The sequence below is a fragment of the Mustela erminea genome, chromosome 14, assembly GCF_009829155.1.
Source record: "Mustela erminea isolate mMusErm1 chromosome 14, mMusErm1.Pri, whole genome shotgun sequence".
NCBI lineage: Eukaryota > Metazoa > Chordata > Mammalia > Carnivora > Mustelidae > Mustela > Mustela erminea.
In genome coordinates this window covers 51,790,699-51,812,195 of record NC_045627.1, presented here as the reverse complement: position 1 = coordinate 51,812,195, position 21,497 = coordinate 51,790,699, and the positions used below count along the sequence as shown (strand labels likewise).

General features: G+C 44.3%; 1 protein-coding gene across 5 annotated transcripts in view; it reads right to left on the bottom strand.

Moving 5' to 3' along the window:
• WDFY4 (WDFY family member 4) overlaps positions 1 to 21,497 on the bottom strand; it is a 266,523-nt gene that overhangs the window by 120,496 nt on the left and 124,530 nt on the right. For 4 of the 5 annotated variants that reach the window (XM_032313627.1, XM_032313624.1, XM_032313626.1 and 1 more), the window contains exons 35-39: positions 21,048 to 21,205; positions 17,900 to 18,138; positions 15,285 to 15,406; positions 13,903 to 14,088; positions 12,187 to 12,323 (exon numbers count right to left, since the gene is read on the bottom strand). In XM_032313627.1, coding sequence (XP_032169518.1) covers positions 12,187 to 12,323; positions 13,903 to 14,088; positions 15,285 to 15,406; positions 17,900 to 18,138; positions 21,048 to 21,205 — 842 coding nt within the window. Of the gene's footprint in view, positions 1 to 12,186; positions 12,324 to 13,902; positions 14,089 to 15,284; positions 15,407 to 17,899; positions 18,139 to 19,467; positions 20,365 to 21,047; positions 21,206 to 21,497 lie in introns of those variants that run through there. The other variant, XM_032313628.1, reaches the window with a different exon arrangement.

Sequence of the window (21,497 nt, the reverse complement as noted above, 5' to 3'; positions counted from 1 at the left end):
GGCAGAAGAGTAACTGGTGGGCAGGGAATACACATATGAACTATTCTGCCTCTGGCTCCACACTGGCAGCCAGAAAGCCAGAACCGTGTAGGTGCTGGACAGGATTTCTTTATAGACGGCGTGTTTATGATTTTCATTCCCCAGGAATTGGCTTTCTTCTTCCATGATTATTTTTCCTGATCTCATTCCTTTATTTTATTACATGCATCCTCATCTAAAGGCTCCATAAATCCTCTGAGGGGTGAATCAGGATATAAATACATACACGAAATTAAGGAAAGATAAACTGGATATGCTATTCTGCTAGTGCCAGACTACCAGCTGAGCCACAAGGCAGATGGTCACAACTGTCCCTCTGCACCTGGAGGGGCCCCTTCCTCCCTACCGATCTCCCCTCACATCCTTCCTCCTCGCCCTCCTCCTCCTCCTTATCTAGTTCAAACTCTTCCAGAAAGCCCAAGTGAGGTTCCCTCTCCTCTGGGCACCTCCTGAGCCTGAACCTCTTATTACAGTGTCATTATTTCATCCTCCTACAAGGCGGGATCCCCAGGTCAGGGACTGTGTCTGTATCCACTGGGCTTATGCCAAAGGCCTGGGATAGAAGAGAAAACTGATGAATGTGCATAGAACATTGAAAGAGGGAATGTCTGGAGAAGAGATGTGTGCTTAGAGAGAGAGAGGCATGGACATGTAGATGCAGATGGAGGCATGGATGCCAACGTATTTTCTGACCCTCTAGAGAAGCTAGAAGGGCACTTGACTGCTGGTTCCTGCACTCTTCTCTGGGACCACTCTCCCGTTGGAGCTCCCTGCTCCATTGATACGGACCTTTCTCTCTATCTCTGTTCTCCAGTGTACAAACTCACTCCCGCTGTTGAGCCTTGGCACTAGCTGGGTCTGTTTCAGGAGTCCACATTCCCCAGATGCTGGAGGGCTCCGCTTCCCTCTCAACTTCATGATCGCTTCCAACCCACAGTGATCGTGAGGCAGTCTCCATCACATCACCTATTTCCTTCCGATTATGTTGGACTATCTAATATTTTCTCATCTGTTCACTTTTGCTTATAGTCTGTTTTCCCGGAACCAAGAGCAGACACTTCACCTGGTTCCCCAGCCCGTACAGCAGCTTCTAGACATAGAAATCCATGAGCTGGGAACTGTCTGCAAGAACCGATGAGACACGTGCTCATTCAATTGCCCTTTAGTTTCACTCGATAGCCCCAGCTACTTCCTTTGTCACCCCTAATAATAACAGTAGATCAACCAGCCCCTGAGGACCTCACAACCTTTCTCCCAGGCCCCCAGGACTGGGCGGCCACACTTTCTTCTGCTGTCCCCTCTCTCCCTCCTGTGCCTGGCTGTGGAGCCAAGTTGACACCAGCCCCCATCGGCAACAGCAAAGCGAAGAAAATTTCAGAACTTCCTGTTCTGAGACTTTGAAACACTTTTTTAATTAACCAAAATGGTTTCTCATAATAGATGGGTCCCAGGGCGAGAAGGCGGCTGTAACTCACATGGCAGGCGCCTGGTGGCCACACTGGAAGCAGACCCTAGCGGGTTGTGAATGGCAGCAGCGCCTCGGGAGGGCCCCGCACTCCTTCTCCACTCCACGACCATCTGCCCGCTTCTCATTTATAGAGTTGGGGCCACTTCTGTCTTGCAGACTCAAAAACGCTTTTGCATTTTTTAAGTTTTAAAAACTCAGATTTAGAGAAGTAAACAAAAATGTGTTCCATCCCCCATCCTTAGGTCATAATTTTTCAAAATTGAAAGCATTTCTTAGGATGAAAATACCTTCCCCCAAATACCACATTAGTTTTTGGAATGCAGGTGTGTCTCACATTAGGAAATCTAATATACAAAAATCTGAATAGATTCCTGGGTATATAATTCGTCTTTAAAAAAAAAATGACTATATTCAGTTTTCAAAAGATTCAACCCATGATTCCTTTAAATTGCCAGGTTCCTAAATTAATTTCAAATCTGTTTCAACTTACAAAATATTGACCTATAGACATTTTTTTCAGAAACCCATCTACTATGATTCTTCTTAGATGCCCTCTAAGTAGGGAGATCAATAAACAGCACCAGGATTCTTTAAATATGGGGTTCATGAGTTATTCATCTCTATATTTTTAGTGAGAACACTATGTCTGTTCAATAAATTCATGAGTTGTTGAATTTCATTGGATGGGCTATTTATGTATATTAAAATATTGTGGATTGAGCTGAAGAGTTGAGACTTCAAGTTACTTTGAAACAGTCCTCTATGACACCCCTCATAAATGGTGTACATACAAAGCCTGATTTTATAATAAAAACACTACAGAAGAATGGTGCCTGGGTGGCTCAGTCCATTAAGCATCTGCCTTTGACTTAGGCCATGAACTTGGGGTCCTGGGGTAGAGCCCAGTGTGGGGCTCCCTGCCAAGAGGAGACTCTGCTTCTCCCTCTGCCCTTCCCCTCACTTGCTCTCTCTCTCTCTCTCAAATAAATAAAATCTTTTAAAAAAATACTACAGAAGAGAAAGAAAGAAAATCAGAAAATGGGAGAGAGGTAAGAAGATCTAGTTACCTTTTTCAGACTAGATGTTTCTGCTTGGATAGACCACTTTGGAGAAGGAACTGTGCATTTGTCCCTAAAGACTTTTCAAACATAATTTAGATTCAATGCCCCTTTCAACGAGCAGTGGTCAGGACCTGCTGTTGGACATACGCCATTGATTTGTGGAACCTGCCTAACCTCAGTGCCTGCTCTCTTGGCGAGGGTTCAAGTTATCATCTTGTCGCCAAAAGAAAAACAACTTTAGCCCCATTTCTTGTGAGACTGAATAACCAGAAAAGCACTGAGAGGTGGCTCTGTGCCGCTCTCGGGTGGGAGAGCCCTTGGTGCCGTGGTGTCATGGTGCGTTTGTGGAGCACAGCGATTCTGCCATCACTGTGTGCTGCTCACAGATGAGGAAATGTGTGATTAGCCAGAGGCAGGACCACAAGCTAGCCTTAGGATGAAGTGAGTTACTGTTGGCATTAATTACTCATTTGTGGACTTTGCATTCTTGGGAAGTCATGATATGGTAGACCACATTTCAAGATAAGATTTAGGAATAAACAGTTGAGAGGAGAGTTCTGGTAGAGAAAATTCCATTTGTTCACTGAGTAGGTGGTTGCTGCCTATTTGAAGAAGGTCAGCACCATCTGATTTTAGCAGTGGGATCTCTTGGTCAGACCAAGGTCTCTGCTAGCTTACACTATCCTTTATGTGAGTGGGAAAAAGAAGCCCCTTTTGGACTGACAAATGAGAGCAAAGATGCAGACCACACCGCAGCTCACAGCTTGACAGCAGGGACAGAAGTCAGGCCCCACCCCCAAAACTGCCTATCTCAATGGACAGCCCTGGGTGGGTTTCCTCTGGCGTGATGTCACTGTTTGTCATAGTCCAGCCAGCCTCAGGCCTCCTCACCAGTCCCTGTACCATGCTAACTCTCCCCCACTTGCCCCAGGAGACCAGCTTCTCTCTGCCCGGACTATAGGGATGTCCACATCCACACTGATGAGCAGCTAGTGATTCAACAGGCTCTACTCATGGCCAAAGTCTGACAACAATCCTTTCAAGAGAACGAGGGACAGCCTCTCTTATGCCACTGTATTCTCTCCGCATTTATCTGAAATCTCGTTCACACAAAACCAAGGGGCCTAGATCTGGCAACACCTAAATCCATCCCTGGAAACATCATCCAGAAAGGGACTGGGGATGTTCAATGGCATCAGCAGAGACTTTTCCTTCTCACTAAACAAATGACATCAGGTCAATGCTCAAAGGGCCCAGTATCTCCATTGCTAAAAGATGGGGGAGGTGTGCATCCTACCCACTGAGCTGTGACAACAAACCATGAGCTTTTTACTAAAACATGGGCATTCCGGGATTTAGTTGGTGTTATTTAAAAAAATGCAAACTTTGGGGATTTGGGCATGGTGGCTTCTGTCTTGGGCCCCTCTTTTCCAGCACATGTCTGAAGACTCTGTGATGTTTCAGGAAGGGTCCTCATCTGATGAGGTTGCTGTATTTAGCATAACAGTTGTAATATCTCATTATAATAAATTAAGTTATACTATTTCATCAGAAACCAAGGGGCCACCCTATAAAGCAGAGAAACGTGAACTTGCAATCAAGGATGGCTGGACCACAAGTTTGCTCTGTGCCCCTTCCCTCTTTCCTGTGTATAGAAGGGCATGTGTGCGACCTGCACTTAACAAGCCACTGATTACATTCCCTGAATCTAACCGGATGGAAGGAATACATTAAAATACTTGATCTAAAATACCTCTAAAGGGCAAAATCATCTAGAGATTTAAGTTACAGAAGGTTTTCAGAAAAAAAAAAATCACTTGTGATTTTTTTGAACACAAAAGACACAAACCAATGTGTCGAATAAAACGATCAAAGAAGAACAAAAGCACAAAGCACAGTAGCAAACGTATCAACTCAACGCCGTGTGTCATGTAAGTACTCTAACCTGGCAATGATTCAAACACCGAACAACAGAATGGCAACTTTAATATATACCATTAATAGCAAAATGTCGGCTTTTATTGAAGAAAAAAACAAAAACTATGTTGCTCTAAGCAGTTTTGAAATGAATATCTAATTCAAAACTTCCCCTGTGCATATAATTGCATGCTAATTTACATTTTAATTACTTCCTAAGAAATCAAAAGCATTTGTTGACAGTAGAACATAATGTCAACTTCACGGTGCCCTGTTGGTGGATGCTTAATGAACTTAATTAGATAATTAGTGATGTTAATTATCCTTCTATTATGAAGATAAGGATGTCTCACAAATGATGCACTTGGTAAAGAAACATCATTAAAGGTATCAGTGTTTGCTTTGTTCGTTTACTTCTATTTTTCAAACTCCTGGAACAAGGACTTTTGATGGACTAGTAACATTTACGATTTCCTTAAGATGGAAAGAGGAACGCCACAGTCTCTATCTGCCCATGACCGTCCTTCCGTCTTGTTCTGGAGAGTACTGCTCTGTGGGTGATGCTGCTGCTTTTTCAAATCCTCTGCTGTCGGGACCTGCCGTCCACGTTCCCTTCTATATGGAGTTTCTTGTTCCAGCCGACTCCTTCCTGGCCCCCTCTTAATGACAATGCGACAAGTGGGTTCTTACCTCAACTGTTTGAAGAATGGGGTGTGTGTGTGTGTGTGTGTGTGTGTGTGTGTGTGTGTGTGTGTACTGTATGAGTATGTCAAGGGATAGTGGAAAAGAAAGTGAGCACCCTGGTTAGACGCCCAGACCACTTGAAAAACAACTAAAAGGCAATGCAGGCGTACATACGCACATGCATACACACACACGCACAGGCGTTGCTGCAGCGTGGCTGCCTTCCCATGAGCCTATGACGCTGTGTTCCCACCTCCACCACCTGGATGGTCTGTTCTGGGTGTGGTGTCAGACTACCACTTCCTGCAAGACCGGGGCCACAGTTCATGCTACATAACTTCAGCTTCAGTGAAATAGGAAACTTCAGGGTTTGAGAAATAAGATGGTGGACCTCATCGTTTTTCTCTTTCTTGCTCTCTAACACATCTACAACCAGAGTGTAATGGGAGTCCCTTCTGAAATAATTCTAGTCCAGACGTACCATGAAGAGCTCTAAGCCAGGCCGGGAAGAGTGACACTATTTTTAGGGCCAGTTATCTCTGGAAAAGCATCAGGAGAAAGTAAGTCACTGGCAGCCTTGCCCACGGCAATTATAAAAACCAAGATTCCATTTAGCAGAAGGCCTTAGTCACCGTGCTCACATCCATAGAGGGTTTTACACTTTCCAACATCTCTTTTTAAATCATACTTCCATTTGTGTCCGAGTGGTTTTATTCCTCTAACACATAGTCTCATTTAATTACTTGTTCACAAGCCTTTTCCCACCACCAAACACAATGGGGTTTTCCAACAACACAACATTGTGATTTCTTACCAAGTGCTTGATTTTAGGTTTTCTGAATCACTCTTCTCTTTCCTATGATTTCCAGTGGCTTTGTCCCTCCAGTTCCTCTCTTGATTTGCTGACAGAGGATGTCTCCCTGCCCTTTTGCCATGCCAGTGAGAACATACTATGAGGATCGCTCCTCTGGCCCAATTTTAGAATTCCTCATGTGTCTTAATTTCCCCCCAGATTTAGGCCACCTGTCTCCATACATCTCTCTTAAAGGCACATTCATCTCCTGGGAAAATCCTTTCTCTCTTGCCCACAAATACCATGTTGAATTTACGACAAGTTTAAGTAAAAACAGTCCACATGAAACCTTCTGAATTTCAGATTTTTAAAATTTCTTACAGATTTCTGACTGAAACTCTTACGGTAGCCAGACTCTGGGAACTCTGTCTTTTGTTTTCACAGCTGCATTTTGACTTCCTCAGGTGTTACCGGCTACTCCACCACTGACTTCCCTTCGTGTCAAAGCCCACATGCTTGTTCAGGCTTTGTTCATGTGGACCCTTCTCCAAAGACATACAAATGACCAACAGGCACATGAAAAAATATTCATCATCATTTAGCCATCAGGGAGATTCAAATCAAAACCACATTGAGATACCACCTTACACCAGTTAGAATGGCCAAAATTGACAAGACAGTAAACAACGTGTGTTGGAGAGGATGTGGAGAAAGGGGAGTGGTAGGAATGCAAGCTGGTGAAGCCACTTTGAAAAACGGTGTGAGGATTCCTTAAGAAATTAAAAATAGAGTTTCCTTATGACCCTGCAATTGCACTACTAGATATTTACCCCAAAGATACAGATGTAGTGAAAAGAAGGGCCATCTGTACCCCAATGTTTATAGCAGCAATGGCCACGGTCGCCAAACTGTGGAAAGAACCAAGATGCCCTTCAGTGGACGAATGGATAAGGAAGATGTGGTCCATATACACTATGGAGTATTATGCCTCCATCAGAAAGGACGAATACCCAACTTTTGTATCAACATGGAGGGGACCGGAGGAGATTATGCTGAGTGAAATAAGTCAAGCAGAGAGAGTCAGTTATCTCTTGGTTTCACTTACTTGTGGAGCATAAAGAATAGCATGAAGGACATTAGAAGGAAAGGATAAGTGAATCAGGGGAAATCTGAGGGAAAGATGAAGCATGAGAGACTGTGGACTCAGAAACAAACTGAGGGTTTTGGAGGGGCAGGATGTATGGGGTTAAGTGAGCCTGGTGGTGGGTATTAAGGAGGGCACTTATTGCATGGAGCACTGGGTGTGGTACATAAACAATGAATCTTGGAACACTGAAAAAATTAAAAAAAAATTTAAAGCCCATTTCTTTCTATTTTCAAAAATCTCTTCTTAGCCCTCGGGCTCTCCTGCCCCATGAGCCTTTTCCCCAGGTGAATGACAGCTGAGGCTTCCATGGTAAATCCCATGCATCCCCCAAACTCAGAAGCTCTGAAGCACCAAACTCAAAAGCATTGTGTCCTCATCAGTCCCTCCCCTCCTTCCGGAAACAGGGGCACTGAGTTCTCTGAGGCTCATTGTGCCTTCAGCCTCAGCAAGACCAAAATCACACAGCAGCAGGAGATGAATACAAACACGCCAGAAAGAAAGCCCAGGAACTGCTTGATCACTCCCCCAGTGATGGCTAAAGCCTTCCCATTTTGCACACTTGCTTCCCTTTCTGCAATTTTTATTTGGGTTTTGTGATTTCTTTAAAGAGAAAATAAGTGTACAGGAACAGTTATGCAGGAGATGATATGATGTCTGGGATGTTGCTTCAAAATTATTCCGTGCAGCAGGGGAAAGTGGGTAGTGATAGAGATAGAGACAAGATTGGCCATGAGATGAACACTGTGGACAGGAAGTGATGGATAGATACATGGGAATTCATCTTATTATTTTCTCTGTTGCGGTATATGTTTGAGATTTTTCACAATGATTTTTAAAAGAGATAGTGGGTAACGTGCTCAGAGTCAGAGGGTCAAAAATATCAATTCCCTTGCCAAGGACCCAAGCCAGGGCTGCCCTTTGTTCAGCTGTCTCAGTTGCTGGCCTCAACCAGCATCTCCTCTCTACCAGGGGCAGGCTACTCAGGAGCTGGAGCTGGGACGGCGAGCCTGGGCACACATTTAGGGAGGCAGCCAATAGCATGTCTGTGGTCACCCTGACCACGCAGGTGTCTGGTCTCTGAGATCAAAGTTCCCACGTGTGGGCACAGATGGTCTCACTGGAGGCCCAAGTGTACCTGGTGGGTGCAGAGGGCTCACCCATAGGATAGCTATGAGAGACCAGGGATCTTGGAGCAAATGTGTCTCACTTTGGTGTCCTCTGACTGTGGTGCTTTCTCAATTCTAATTAATTCTATTAATTCTCTTCCCTACTTGAGCCATTCCCACTTTGAAGCCAGCAACTGGAAGCTTGCTCAGCTAACTCCAAAGGCCACAGAAACATGGACACTGGGGCTGGCCCTGCTCCAGAAGGTCTGACTCCTCCATAAGGCTCTCAGCTTTGTTTGGAGGCAGCAGTGTGTGTCTCCCTCCTCAGGTGGGGTCCACCCGGCCCCCGTATGGAACAGCTGTGCACACATGTACCACTGATCCCAGGAGGAAAGTGGGGCAAAATCCAGCTCATGTTTGCTGAACGAGACACAGCTGTACTCACCCAGACTAGAACTGGCCCTGAACTTTTACAGGCTTTTACAGGCTAGAAGTGACCCTGAACTTTCAACCCTCTTCCTCAAGGAACCCTTGTTCTTCCCATGCTCTGCAGATCCAACAGAACCATGGGACACACGCTCCTGCCACACCTGCCACAGCCAGTGTCCTTTCTTCTCAATGCCTGATTACAATGAGGTCAGGGCCTCTGCCTGTGGCAGCCGCCTTCTTTTGCTCATCCCAGCCTTGGTTCAACAGAATTCTCTTGTGCATCTTTTTTGATTTCCACTGCTCTAACTCCTGCCCCTGCAGCCTCCATTATCTCCCATCTAAATGATGTCACAGCCACCAGCCTGGCCCCTCCCTCGGGGGCTCTAACCTCCAATCCTACCCCTAGAAACAGACACACACTGCTCTCCCACTGCTTAAGCCCTCACTTCGGCCATATCCAGCATGAGCCACGGCGTCCTCCCTGCGTTCTGCCATGACCTCGATCACCCCCCTGCTCATAGGCCTCGCACAGACTCATCCTCACAGCCCCTTCCCACCCAGCCTCTCATGTCCTATCTATTTCCTGTTCGCTAATTCTCTTTCATTAAAAAAGAAAAAAAAAAAAGAGCTAATGCTCTTAAAAAAGAAAAAGATTTTAGAATAATTCTGCATTTACAGAAAAGTTGCAACGATAGTCCAGAGGGTTCTGTCAACCCCTTACCTGCTTCCCCATAATGTTAACAACATACATGGTGCGTCTGTCAGAGTGAAGAAACCCTCACAAACTGCTGATGTTTTTTCAACTTACTGTTAAACAAGAAAGTCTAAAACTGAGTTGGCAAGTGGCACATGATGCTGGGAGGAGGAACGGTCAACTGGGGTGCACACTCATGGTTGCTCTAGGGTGGATATGAGGAAGAAGCTTTCAGGACACCATCTTTGGCCTATGGTGGCCTCAAGGGAGCCCAACGTCCCCAGCTCCGCCCAACAGGCTGACCCCCACAGCCTTCATTCATGCCAGGAGAGGCCACAGCCTCACCATCTGATCCCAGAGGGGCCTGTGATGGGGTCAGGAGAAGAAAAGGAAGAAATAACCTCCATCATACCAGCCTCGCCCCCAAGTTCAGCTCACCTGCCAAGAGGAAAACATTTTCTACTGAAAACAAAGATAGGTAAGCAGCATTAGAAATGGTACATCGTATGTCTCACTCCAAGGAACAATTTATCAGTGCTGCAGAGCTGTCAGCCGCTGACATGATAAGGAATAACACCAAATGAATAATGTTTCCTCCAAAACCAACTCCTTTAATTACAAGCCTCTTCTTTCCAGAAGAGAGACAGAAGATGCAGAAACACCAATTTCATGCACTTGTGCCTGAATAATGTCTCCATGCTGCTTTTTCCAGATGGCGACCTTCTCACTGGAGGGACTAATGATGTGGGCATATTTAGGCAAAAACCAATAACGGAGTCTTTAACCTTCAACAACAAAAAACGTGTTGTACAAAATGTTCCTTGGGATACATTAGAAAATATCAATTACATTGCTCACTGAGGTGTAATCAGCTGTAATAATCAAAATTAATTTTTAAAAATAATTAAACAGACCCCAGGGCAAATAGTTGATGCTCTTCTCCTATGACATCACAGTCTACATATGTACCTGAGAAGTTGTGCCTTCTGCTAGCAACAAAGGCATCTCGCGGGGATGAGTGATGGTTGCGGAATGGGAAGGCTGCTGAGTTTCATCCCAGCCAAAAGAGGGAAAGCATTTTGTTCCCTTGCTCCGTACAGTACCACACACTTATTTTAAGAGCCTCCTCTGTACCAGGCACTGGCCCGGCCCAGACCGAGTTACTGATACAGGATTCTCCAAAGCAAAGGCACAGTTCATTTTTAAAAAATTAAAACATAAGTCTACTTTGTCTCAAAAGAAATTTATCTTTAAAGAGTCTACAAGATAATACAACCTGGAGACAGGATGACTAAATCAGATCGAAGACAGACGAGGTTCCAGCAGAAAGGCAGAAGCAGGGAGAGGGGTGTGTGCACGTACGTGTGTGCATGTGTTCACGTGTTTTGTAGAATTTTATGGGGCTAGGTGTGTGTAGTTATATAACAGCCTGGCCCCAGTCACCTCTCCGAGCTTCTGAGTGCCCAGATGACCGTGCCGAGAAATGTAACTGCAACAGACGTTCTGGTGTTTGCCAGTTGCTCCGGAAAAGCACAGGCCTTCCTGCTGGTGACAGCCGGGGGAGACTTCCCCTGGGATTGCCCTCTCCCCACTTCAGTCCAACCACACTGTTCTTTGCTGCCTTAGAACACCCCAGTTCACGCTCATCTCAGCGCCTTTGTCTGATGGTCCTCCCTGCCTAACCACTCTTTCCAGAGTCTCTGCCTTATTTTTCTGCTCCTATGCCCCCCTTCCAGAGAGGGCTTCCAACCACCTTCTCCCAGCTACCCTGTTTCATTTTTCCTCATTGCAATTAGCACCCTCCATATTTACAAATTATGTATCTATTTATTGTTTATCTTCACCCCCTAAAATGCATCTCCAAGAAGGCAGAGAATATGTCAGATTTTCTCTCCTCTATAACCTCAGGGCTTACAGAAGGGTACAGAGTAAACACTTAATAAGTATTTCTTGAGTGAATGAATGAATGAATGAATAAACGGAGACCCCAACTGACATAGAAGACAATATCTTCAGTAGCCTGCCTTCACCAAAGACAGAGCCAATTTAAAATTTTTTTGCCTCCAGATCTCTCAGTGTGAGCCCAGAGCAAACTGTTGTAAGCCATTCGTGGACCTACAGGGGCTTCAAACACTGTAATCTATTCCAGTGTCTTTCACATAAACCGTTTCTCAACCAATCTCCCCAGAACTCAGAGACAACCGAGTCATGCCAATGACAGTGACCTGGGAGTGGTTGGAAAACTGGCAAGAGGCAAGTCAATAGCATACAAGAGTCCCCATGCAAGGCACGCCCACACCTAGCATCCCTGCTGTCCCTTCCCGGGCTGCTAGCCAGACTGAACTGGGGTCAGAGCTGACTTGGTCAAGGAACAGAAGTTCCAGAGTGAAGCCAGAGAAAGAGGGCTGGACCCCTCCTACTTGGGAGCAAGTGCTGGGGCACAGGTGGGCAGCTTCTGGGGCTCGGCACATCCATACCACCCTCGGGATGGTCTTCATTTTGCTGAGCCCACCCATACAACTCCTGCTAAGCGGCGAGCTAGGGCTCTCTGAACACACCTGACTAGAAAGGAGTGTGGGAACAAGACCTGGTTTGGGTTTTAACATAATGAGGAACACCCACCTGCTCTTGGAGCTCAAGGGGAGCCCATATGCACTTCAAGTTAAAGCCAGCCTAAAACCTGGCTCCCCTAGAAGTCATTTCAACTGGAAAGTCACATGCATAATCTTACATGCTCAGATGAATATGGAATTGGATCATATCCACAAGCAACAGAGAGCAAAGACATCCCTCATGGGGTTTGGAATGAATGTGTGCTGCTTCACTAAGGCAGGGTGTCTGAGCTCACCTCTGTCTTGCACTCAGGTTCCTTGGCCTGCCTCCCCGGCACCAGCCTCATGGCCGAAGATAAGCTACCACTCCATGAAGACACTTTGCTGTGGTGCCCCACGCTCGAGCGACTGGTCAGCAACTTCTTCTCAGATGCTAGGAACAGAGAAGCAAAAAGTGTCAGAAGCAAAATTGAGGGAAGAGCATACATAATTTCTACAACTGGCTTGGCTTTTAAAGGGCCAGCCAGGGACACAAGCCCAGTGAGCCACCTCCAATAAGGACAGCAGCCCAGGCTGCAAGCACACATTGCCATCTTCTAAGCCATATAGTGTGGGTTTCAGGGTCACCAGACCCAGATTAGACTCCTAGTTCCACTGACTCAAAGTGAGATGTGGATAATTAAGCAGAAGTCCCTGTGTTCTCATCCTGTAAACTGACAATAGGAGCATCTAACCTCATTCTGGTGTCATGAAGAGTAAGTAAGATTATGCATTTAAAACATAAATGATCGGGGCACCTGGGTGGCTCAGTGGGTTAAAGCCTCTGCCTTCGGCTCAGGTCATGGTCCCAGTGTCATGGCATGAAGCCCCGCATGGGGCTCTCTGCTCAGCAGGGAGTCTGCTTCCTCCTCCCCTTTCTCTCTCCTTTCTCTCTGCCTGTCTCTCTGCCTACTTGTGATCTCTGTCTGTTAAATAAATAAATAAAATCTTTAGGAAAAAAACCACAGATGGTCAAATGTACAGAATTTTCAATACATGATTGTTGGCAAAAAAGAGAGCCATTTGTAAGCAAGCACTGAGGTCCATCTCACCACTTAATTCACTGCATGTGTATGGGGACAGAGGTCCTTTTCCATTAAACTTTTCTCTGAAATGGAATCTGACATTTTGACCTCAAATTATACACAGGCATGTACATATATACATATTTTCCAGTGCTAGTTTGGAAAGCCAATGAAATAAAAGTTCTATATCGCTGGGCAGAGTGGGATGATGCACATGGAAACAACTAATTCTTGAATCACTGTGAATTTTGTGATGCTAGAAGACTTAAAACAAGTACATGGGCTATAATTTAAGAGTGATGACCACTTTAAAAACAAAGTTCCAGGTGGGTGGGCTGGCTGGCTCAGCCAGTAGGGTGTGCAACTCTTGATCTCAGGGTTGTAAGTTCGAACCCACACTGGGTGTAGAGATTATTTAAAAATAAAATTTTTTAAAAAATTTAAAAATTAAAACAACATTCCTATAGCTGTATTAACTCATATGAAGGAGAAAGTGTTGAGTCACTGAAAGAATTCAAGGATCATTAATATTTTGGGGATGAAAACTTTCACTTGGAACATGAGGAACCTGAGGCTCCAGGTCACTCCATGACTTAGTACAAGGTTTCAAAGCTGGTAGGGGAATATCAGGGAAAGACCTAGAACCCTAAGCTCTAGGGTTCTAGGGTTCTAGGGTTCTAGGCTAGAGCTCTGACATGGCATACACTTTCTCTAAGAGATTACTAGAACCTGCTTGCATCTCTGGCCTTCCTTTCACCCAGGATGCAAAGCAGCACGCATTCTTTGTGAGCAAAGTTTCAGGAGGTCTCAGTGATTTCCATCCCACCCACCAAAGGGATGACAGAGAAGATGTGGTTGGAAAAGGCTCTGGGTCCTGAGCGGAACTCGGGGAAGTCTGCATCTGTGAGACCCAGCAGTTCTGTTCCCTGGAGCCAATTGGACAGAGACCTAAGTAATGCTGCCAGGCCTTGAGCATCGTCTCCTCCCAGAGTGGGGTAATCTCTTCAATCTTCACTTCACTCTCTCCAGGTTTCACAGAGAGATCGATCTTGCAGGTGTCCTCCAGCTCCTGCCGCCTCTGTGCCACGAGCTGCTGCCATAGGGTTCGCACAATCTTTTGGATGTTGTGCTGGACTGACAGAGAGAACACATCACATAGTCAGAATGGCCTTGGTGCCTCTCCCAGCAAGCATCAGGGGATGGTGTATCATGGCTGCTTTTATTGCATCTTTCTTGAATATTATTCAAGCTTGCAAAGCTCCAGCTAGAAAGCAGTCAGTTTGTAGACAATGCTGCCAATATCCAAGTGAGCTGGCCTTTCCCCACCCCTAACTCCCCACCACCAAGTCCTGCCTGCTTCAGATGTTCAGAGCTGGGAAACATGACTGGGAAAAACATGACTGGGAAACATGACACAAGGAGTCTCTTTCTCCTACCCTCAATTCCATTAGATACCAAATAGAAAACTACCCGAGTAAGCTCTAACTAACCAAATGCCACCTCCCCAACAGCTGTGTCTAACCTACCTTTTATGTTGGCACCTCAGAGGAATGGACACCAAGCCCAGAACCATGGCTAGGGACCCAGGACCCAAGCCAGTCCTCTTTCCTGACACTGAATCATGCTTCCTACCACCTACCAATCTCAGTGCCCTGGATTTGCCCAGATATAGACCAATCCATCATGCCAGTTCTACTTGATGTGCCCCATAATTATAGGACCCTAAATGCCATTGGATCTTGGACCACAGAGTCACTCCTCTATAGACCATTTTGCTCACTCTAGGAGGATTAACATTTCTCCATCCACTTTACCAGCCAAACCCCAAATATGAGTGCTCATGTTGTGATTAACACTGTGTCACAGTACACTTTAAACTTAACAGTTTTAAGCACTGGCTTTGGGCACCTATGTGACCAAAAGAGAGCAATTCCTAAACACATGGACCTGGCTTTAATTTTTTTAAAAAATTTCCAATCCCTTTAACTTGTTTTGATATTAGCAAATCTAAAAATAAACTCCATCAAGCCAAAAATCTCATAGAAATAAGGAATTTATTTACTCCATTCCCATTTTCTAGAGAAGAAAGTTGAGAAAGAGCCAGTTTCAACGAGGTAAGATGACATTCCAGTTCCCCTATTGAGCAGTCCAAAGGAAAATTCAAGGGACCTCCTGAGAAGTGAAATCACCTTATGGTAAAGCCCCCTGGAATTTTATAGTAAGTCCTCCAAGTTCTTAGCCTGACCAAGTCCCACAGAGTTGAAGAATGTAACCCAGAATTTACCACCACCCAACCACTCTCCCCAAAATAAACATCAAATATAAGGTACCATCGCTCAAACTTGGCAAGTCTTCCTCTCCTTTTTCTCTCCCTTCTTCATTTGTAGAAAGAAACACTTGATGATAAGGAGTCATTCTAGGCTTGGGTTCCAATCCAAATCCTTCCGGATAACTAGGAGACAAGAGATTTTTCACTATAAACTCCAGTTTCCTTGGGATCCTCCTATCGTTCTCTATTACAAATAATCATCCTTCAAACTTAGTACATTATCAACTGGAAAAACTTGTCTATTTGAGTTTAAGCAAACACCTCACAACAACTTCCTTGACAGATACACAATTAGCAACAGAAAATATTCTTTTTTAAAAAATTCCAGTCTTATTAAATCTAATTCATACTCCCAGCAGATTCCCTGAACCTTCTCCTGGTTTCCCAATGATCAGAACTGGTCATTTGTTTCTGTAGACTCCCGAAATATTGAACTCTGCCTTTGCTTGGCACTGACCTCATCCCACCTGAGAGGGGCCAGGCTAGCTTCATGGGCCTGTGACCTGTACAGTTTCACAAGGTCCACACTTAAAAAGGTTCTTTGCTTGGGCTCTGCTGCCACTGTCTTGAAATCTTAGTAATTTTTTAAAAGATTTTATTTATTTATTTGACAGACAGAGATGACAAGTAGGCAGAGAGGCAGGCAGAAAGAGGGGGTGGGGAAGCAGGCTCCATTCTGAGCAGAGAACCAGATGCAGATCTCGATCCCAGGACTCTGAGATCATGACCTGAGCCAACTTAAGGCAGAGGCTTAACCCTTGAGCCACACAGGTGCCCCGAAATCTTAGTAATTTTTGAACAAGACCCCACATCTCCATTTTTCCTGCACATCATGAAGTTGGCTCTAAATGGAGGCACAGTGGTTTGCATCCGAAGTTCCTCATGAACCATGTGCTCTGGGGCTCCTAATCCATGTGCCTTCTTCTCTGGGCCCCTTCAGTCAACTAAACAGAACATCCACTCAGTACAAGTTTGTGGATTGAACCAAAAATGACAAACAAGGAGATGAAAATATACCATCATATGACAATGTCCATTCTTGAAATTCCTAGAATAAAGTCCTTTTGGATTTGGAGGCCCTTTAGCTGAACAGAGGGATCTGAGGAAGTTGGAAATTCAAGCATACACATACGCTGGCACTCCTCTGTTCTCACCTGTGCTTCCAACATGGGTAGGCTTACTTCTTAAAACACAGGCAAGAGAGCAGAACCTCCCACTTTAACCCAGCAAAAAGGAATTCTTCTGTATCAAACAAATAACATGGCAAGGGCCTCCTCTGGGCTAGAAGTGCTTTCCAGTGATTGCCAGAGAGTTTTAAGACAAATCAAGTTGAGTTTCCTAACATTCAATATTCAGTTTGACCGGATTTTTGGAATTTTTTTTCAAGTAATAAAACAGAATGTGTACTGGGAATAAACAAGAACAGTAGCAACAACAAGAAGATAAGAGCAAAGTATAATATCGCATAGGCCTCCTTTCCTTACGCTCAACAAAGTTCTATTAGTAAGAGATCGTATTTGTAAGCAGTATTGTGCCAAGCCACTGGTGATAGAGAATATTCACAGAGAAAAAGAAGAATGTACATATACACAGAGAAATCTAACATATTCTCAGAATTTGGGATTTAAGAAAATGATTTAAATAAACTTAATTCAGGGAGTGCCTGGTGGCTTAGTTGGGTAAGCATCCAACTCTTGGTTTCAGCTCAGGTCGTGACCTCAGGGTGGTAGGATCCAGCCCTATGTCGGTCTCCATGCTCAGTGCAGAGTCTGCTTATCTCTCTCCTTCTGCTCCTCCCTCACAGCACATGCTCTCTCCCTCTCATACAAATAAATAAAATCTTTTAAAAATTAAACTTAATTCAGTTTCTTTTTATTAGTATTTCTTTTTTTGTTTCTTTTCTTTTTTTTAATTTATTTTTTATTTTCAGCATAACAGTATTCATTTTTTTTGCACCACACCCAGTGCTCCATGCAATCCGTGCCCTCTATAATACCCACCACCTGGTACCCCGACCTCCCACCCCCCGCCCCTTCAAAACCCTCAGGTTGTTTTTCAGAGTCCATAGTCTCTCATGGTTCACCTCCCCTTCCAGTTTTCCCAACTCCCTTCTCCTCTCTATCTCCTCATGTCCTCCATGCTATTATTTATTAGTATTTCTTATACAAATTTGCTTATGGATATCATTTTATATCATAAATAGCATGTATGTAGAAAATCATGTCTGGCTTGCATGATACAATTTATTACATATTTTCCCAGTGTAAGACTACATTTATCAAATGTTAATATTTCTGAAATTGGGCTGCATCATAAAATCAATTATATATTCAGTGCTGGAGCTTTCTGCCCCTAAAATGAAATCAATAAGTTATCTTACAACCTGAAAATTATGGAAATGGGGTAAATTATTATTCCTGATGATTCTGGTGGCTCAGTTATATGGACAGATTTGAGGACAATCTACTGTACTGTCAAACACTGCACATAATTTGGACAACCAGATAACCAAGGAATATATATATTATTCATATTGACCCCAATCAAGTGTCCCTCTGAAGCTTGCTTTTCTGCATGGACCACTAGCAGGCAAGGAAACAAGGAGGCAGCTCTTACCTTCTCTCACTGAGCAGCAAAAAGCAATGCATGAGACACAGGAGGAAGCTGACGTTGGAGTTATAGGTAGCAAGGATAATGTCCCAGTGTTCCTGTAGGAAGCCCAAGATGCTGAGAAGACTGAGGCACTCGGAGAGGGATTGCTGGGGCTTGGACAGGCAGTAAAGAATGACTTTATTTAAACTGCTGTATAAAGCACTGATGACAGCATCCCTTTGAGAAGAGGCATTCTCGATGACCTGTATCATAAAATAAACACATACATACACACACACATATGCTTGTGAACACTTGGCAAGTTTTAGATATGGACCCAGTTAACTATGAAAATGACACAATCTTAGATTCTGTTCTGTACTTCAAAAAGTGATGTGATCTAATTCAAATAGGACTACTTTCTTCTACCTTTGAGCTTCTATTTAAGTGAATGATCACTAAAGTAAATTCGAGCAACTGGATTAATCAAACACTTGTGCGAAAGAGGATGTTTTTAAAAAATTAAAATTAAAAATAAAAAATTAAAATAAAAAAGAAAAGAAATTAAAAGTTAATGACCCTCATATTATAAAAATAGACATGAACCAGAAATTTCTAAAATGCTGATAATGTGGTTGATACTCAAAATATAAGATCATGCTATTAACAGTGTCTAATTTTTTAATATATTATTAACTATTAATAGTAGTTATGTCTAGAGTGTTTACAATATTCCAGTTATCCTAGTAAGTATTTTTGCATTGACTTACATGCATTGCCACATTTAAACATCATAACATCATGAAGTAAGCACTAAGATTATCCCACTTAAGGGATAAGGAGACTGAGGATCAGAGAGGTTCAGTGGTCAGCAAAGGTCAAACCCACACCAGACACTCGAGTCATGCTCATAGCCACCATATCATCTAAAGTAGATGGGAGGCCAACAAATTTCTGTACATGAGAAACTTAGAGGGGGAGGCAGATGGTCCTGACTGGTAGCCTTAACACTGGTGTGTCCAACCATCTATTTGGCTTCATTGTATCTAATAGACAACAAAAGTCCTGGAGATCTAATGCGCAGCATAGTGATTATAGACAATAATACTGTCCTATAAACTTTAAAGGGGCTAAGAAAAATAAATAAATAAATAAATAGAAATAAATAAATGAAGGTGTTAAGAGACTAGGTCTTAATTGTTCCCATCATGAAAAAGAAATGATAATTATGTGATTTGATAGAGGTATTAACAAACACTATGATGTTTATCCTGTTGCAATCTATAAATGTATCAACTTAAACTTATACAATGTTATAGGTCAATTATAGCTCAATAAAAATACATTTACAATTTTTTTAAAAGAATCCATAGCCCAAAATTATGTGCAAAATGTTTCTCTATTCAGAAGATCATCTGTTAGTCATAGATTGCTCTCTTAGAATTGCATAGGTAATGAATGTGTTTATGCCTATGAATTTAAGTTTTATTTAAATATGCCGGAAATTGGGATTCGTGTTTTTAATCATCATCCTGTCTTGCTGCTCAGATAGGTCACAACTATCGACCTGAAGTTAAGATCTGTGAGGATGGCAGATATGTGCAGAGCAGAGTCTGGCCTGGGGTCCCCCTGAAGGCACATCAGCCCCAGGGTGTACCCATTCTTTGATGCTAGCTCTGAGTGTTTGCTTTGACCACTGGAGAGCTGATGTGGGCTGAATGCCCCCCCCCCGCCGCCCGAAACACCTATGCTGAAAACCTAGCTTCCCACGGTGATGGCACTTGGAGACAGGGTCTCTAGGAGGTAAGTCGTCATGAGGATGGAGCCCTCATGGTGGGATGAGTGGCCTTATGGGAAGAGACTATAAAAAGCTTGTGTCCCCTCTCTCTCCATCACATGAGGACGTAGTGAGGAGATGGCCATCTGCAAACCAGGAAGAGAGCCCTCCTCAGACACCAGATCTGTGGGCATCTTGACCTTGGACTCATCAGCTTCTAGAACCATGAGAAAGAATGTTTGTTGGCTAATCACCCAGTCTGTGGTGCTGTCATTATGGCCCGAACCAAGATGGAAGCTCTGTGGTTACTTTCATTTTTCTACGCAACTTTGCAAGAATCTGATTCTAATCCCCTCAGAGCCAACAAGGCATATTTCTCCCATCTTGGGGCTATTCTAGAGGGAGCATCTGAATACATTCGGAACTATGTCAAGGCCCTGTCCTGGGGTCTGCAGGTGGCTCCACAGACAGAAATATTCAGGGGGCACTCGTGCTACCACTCTAGGAGGTGTGAAGAGGAAGGAGAGGGATTCCCCTGGGTTCTGCTGCAGAAGGCAAGCCGAGAACCACTGGTGGGAGTTTCTGGAGGCAGATTTCAGCTTTCCAGCAATTACAGGTGCCCCACTGGCTGGGACCGTCTCACACCAGCATGAGCTCCTCAGACAGGGAGGGTTCAAAGAAAGAGCCAATGGCCACTTGTCAGGAAAAGTCTCTAGAAAGGAAGATGAGGACAAAGTAAGGGGTTCCCCTCCAGAATTTGGAGATTGTGTGATTCTGTGTGTGTGTGTGTGTGTGTACACATGTACAATAAAAAATGTGCACACATGTACACACAAACTTACATCTGAAGGTGTATCTACAGGCATACATTTGCTTGCGTGGATGTGTGTGTAGACTGATCTGGGGAGAGATGGAGAGCATATGCAGGAATAATCGGGCTGGGAAAAAATACTCATGAAAACTGCAGGAAGGCCCAAATATGACCCATAGGTGCATATGAAGAATGAAATGAAATAGGCCTATTGGACATAAGGAGCTTTTTGACCCTTTGTTGATGGGGAATAACAATAACAAAGATTAAACCAATAACCACAATAAAAACCGACGTGGGGGTGTAGAGTCTAGGAGGGGACAGAGCTCAGCTGCCAGCATGGGGGGGTGCTGCTCCCACTTCCCAAGACGACTCTCAAGGAGCCTGAGGTAAGAGCCCTGAAGGGCACGCAATATCCGCCAGGTACTGCCTGGGCCATATTGGTCCTCCTCCCTCCTCCCACCCCTCTCAGAATCAGTTTCCAGGAAGGACAGCCAACAGTGAGTCATACAGACACTTGGTAGGTCAGCAGGAGATCCCCACACACACCACCACCACCACCACGGCCAGCCCAAGGTTCTCACCACCACGATGCGGTCTGTGATGAAGAGAAGAATGTGTCTGGGGTCTGCTGAGAACATCCCACTGTACAGTTTCTCCACCAGCTTCTGGGTGAAGTGGGAGATGTTTGCAAGTGAAGGAGCAGCAGCAGCTTCTGCATTTGGCTGAGGCTCTTTACTGCCTGGGGGAGGGGGAGGGCATGGTAAGGACATAGACCACATCTGAGAAATCATCAGAGTCCGAATAGCCTTCTCTCCACAACAGTCTCCAAGTCCCTTGTGGCAACCAGCCACAGCTTACTCACTTCTGTATACCCGAGTGTAACCTTCTGTATACTCTGTTGCTGGAAAATGGGGTCTTATACACAGTACGTGCCCAGTGAATACACATGCTTTTCAAAGCTAAGTTAGTCTTGAACAATTTTTTCAGTGACATAAACCAAGTGTGGAGAAGGCAAACCGGGGGCAGCATTT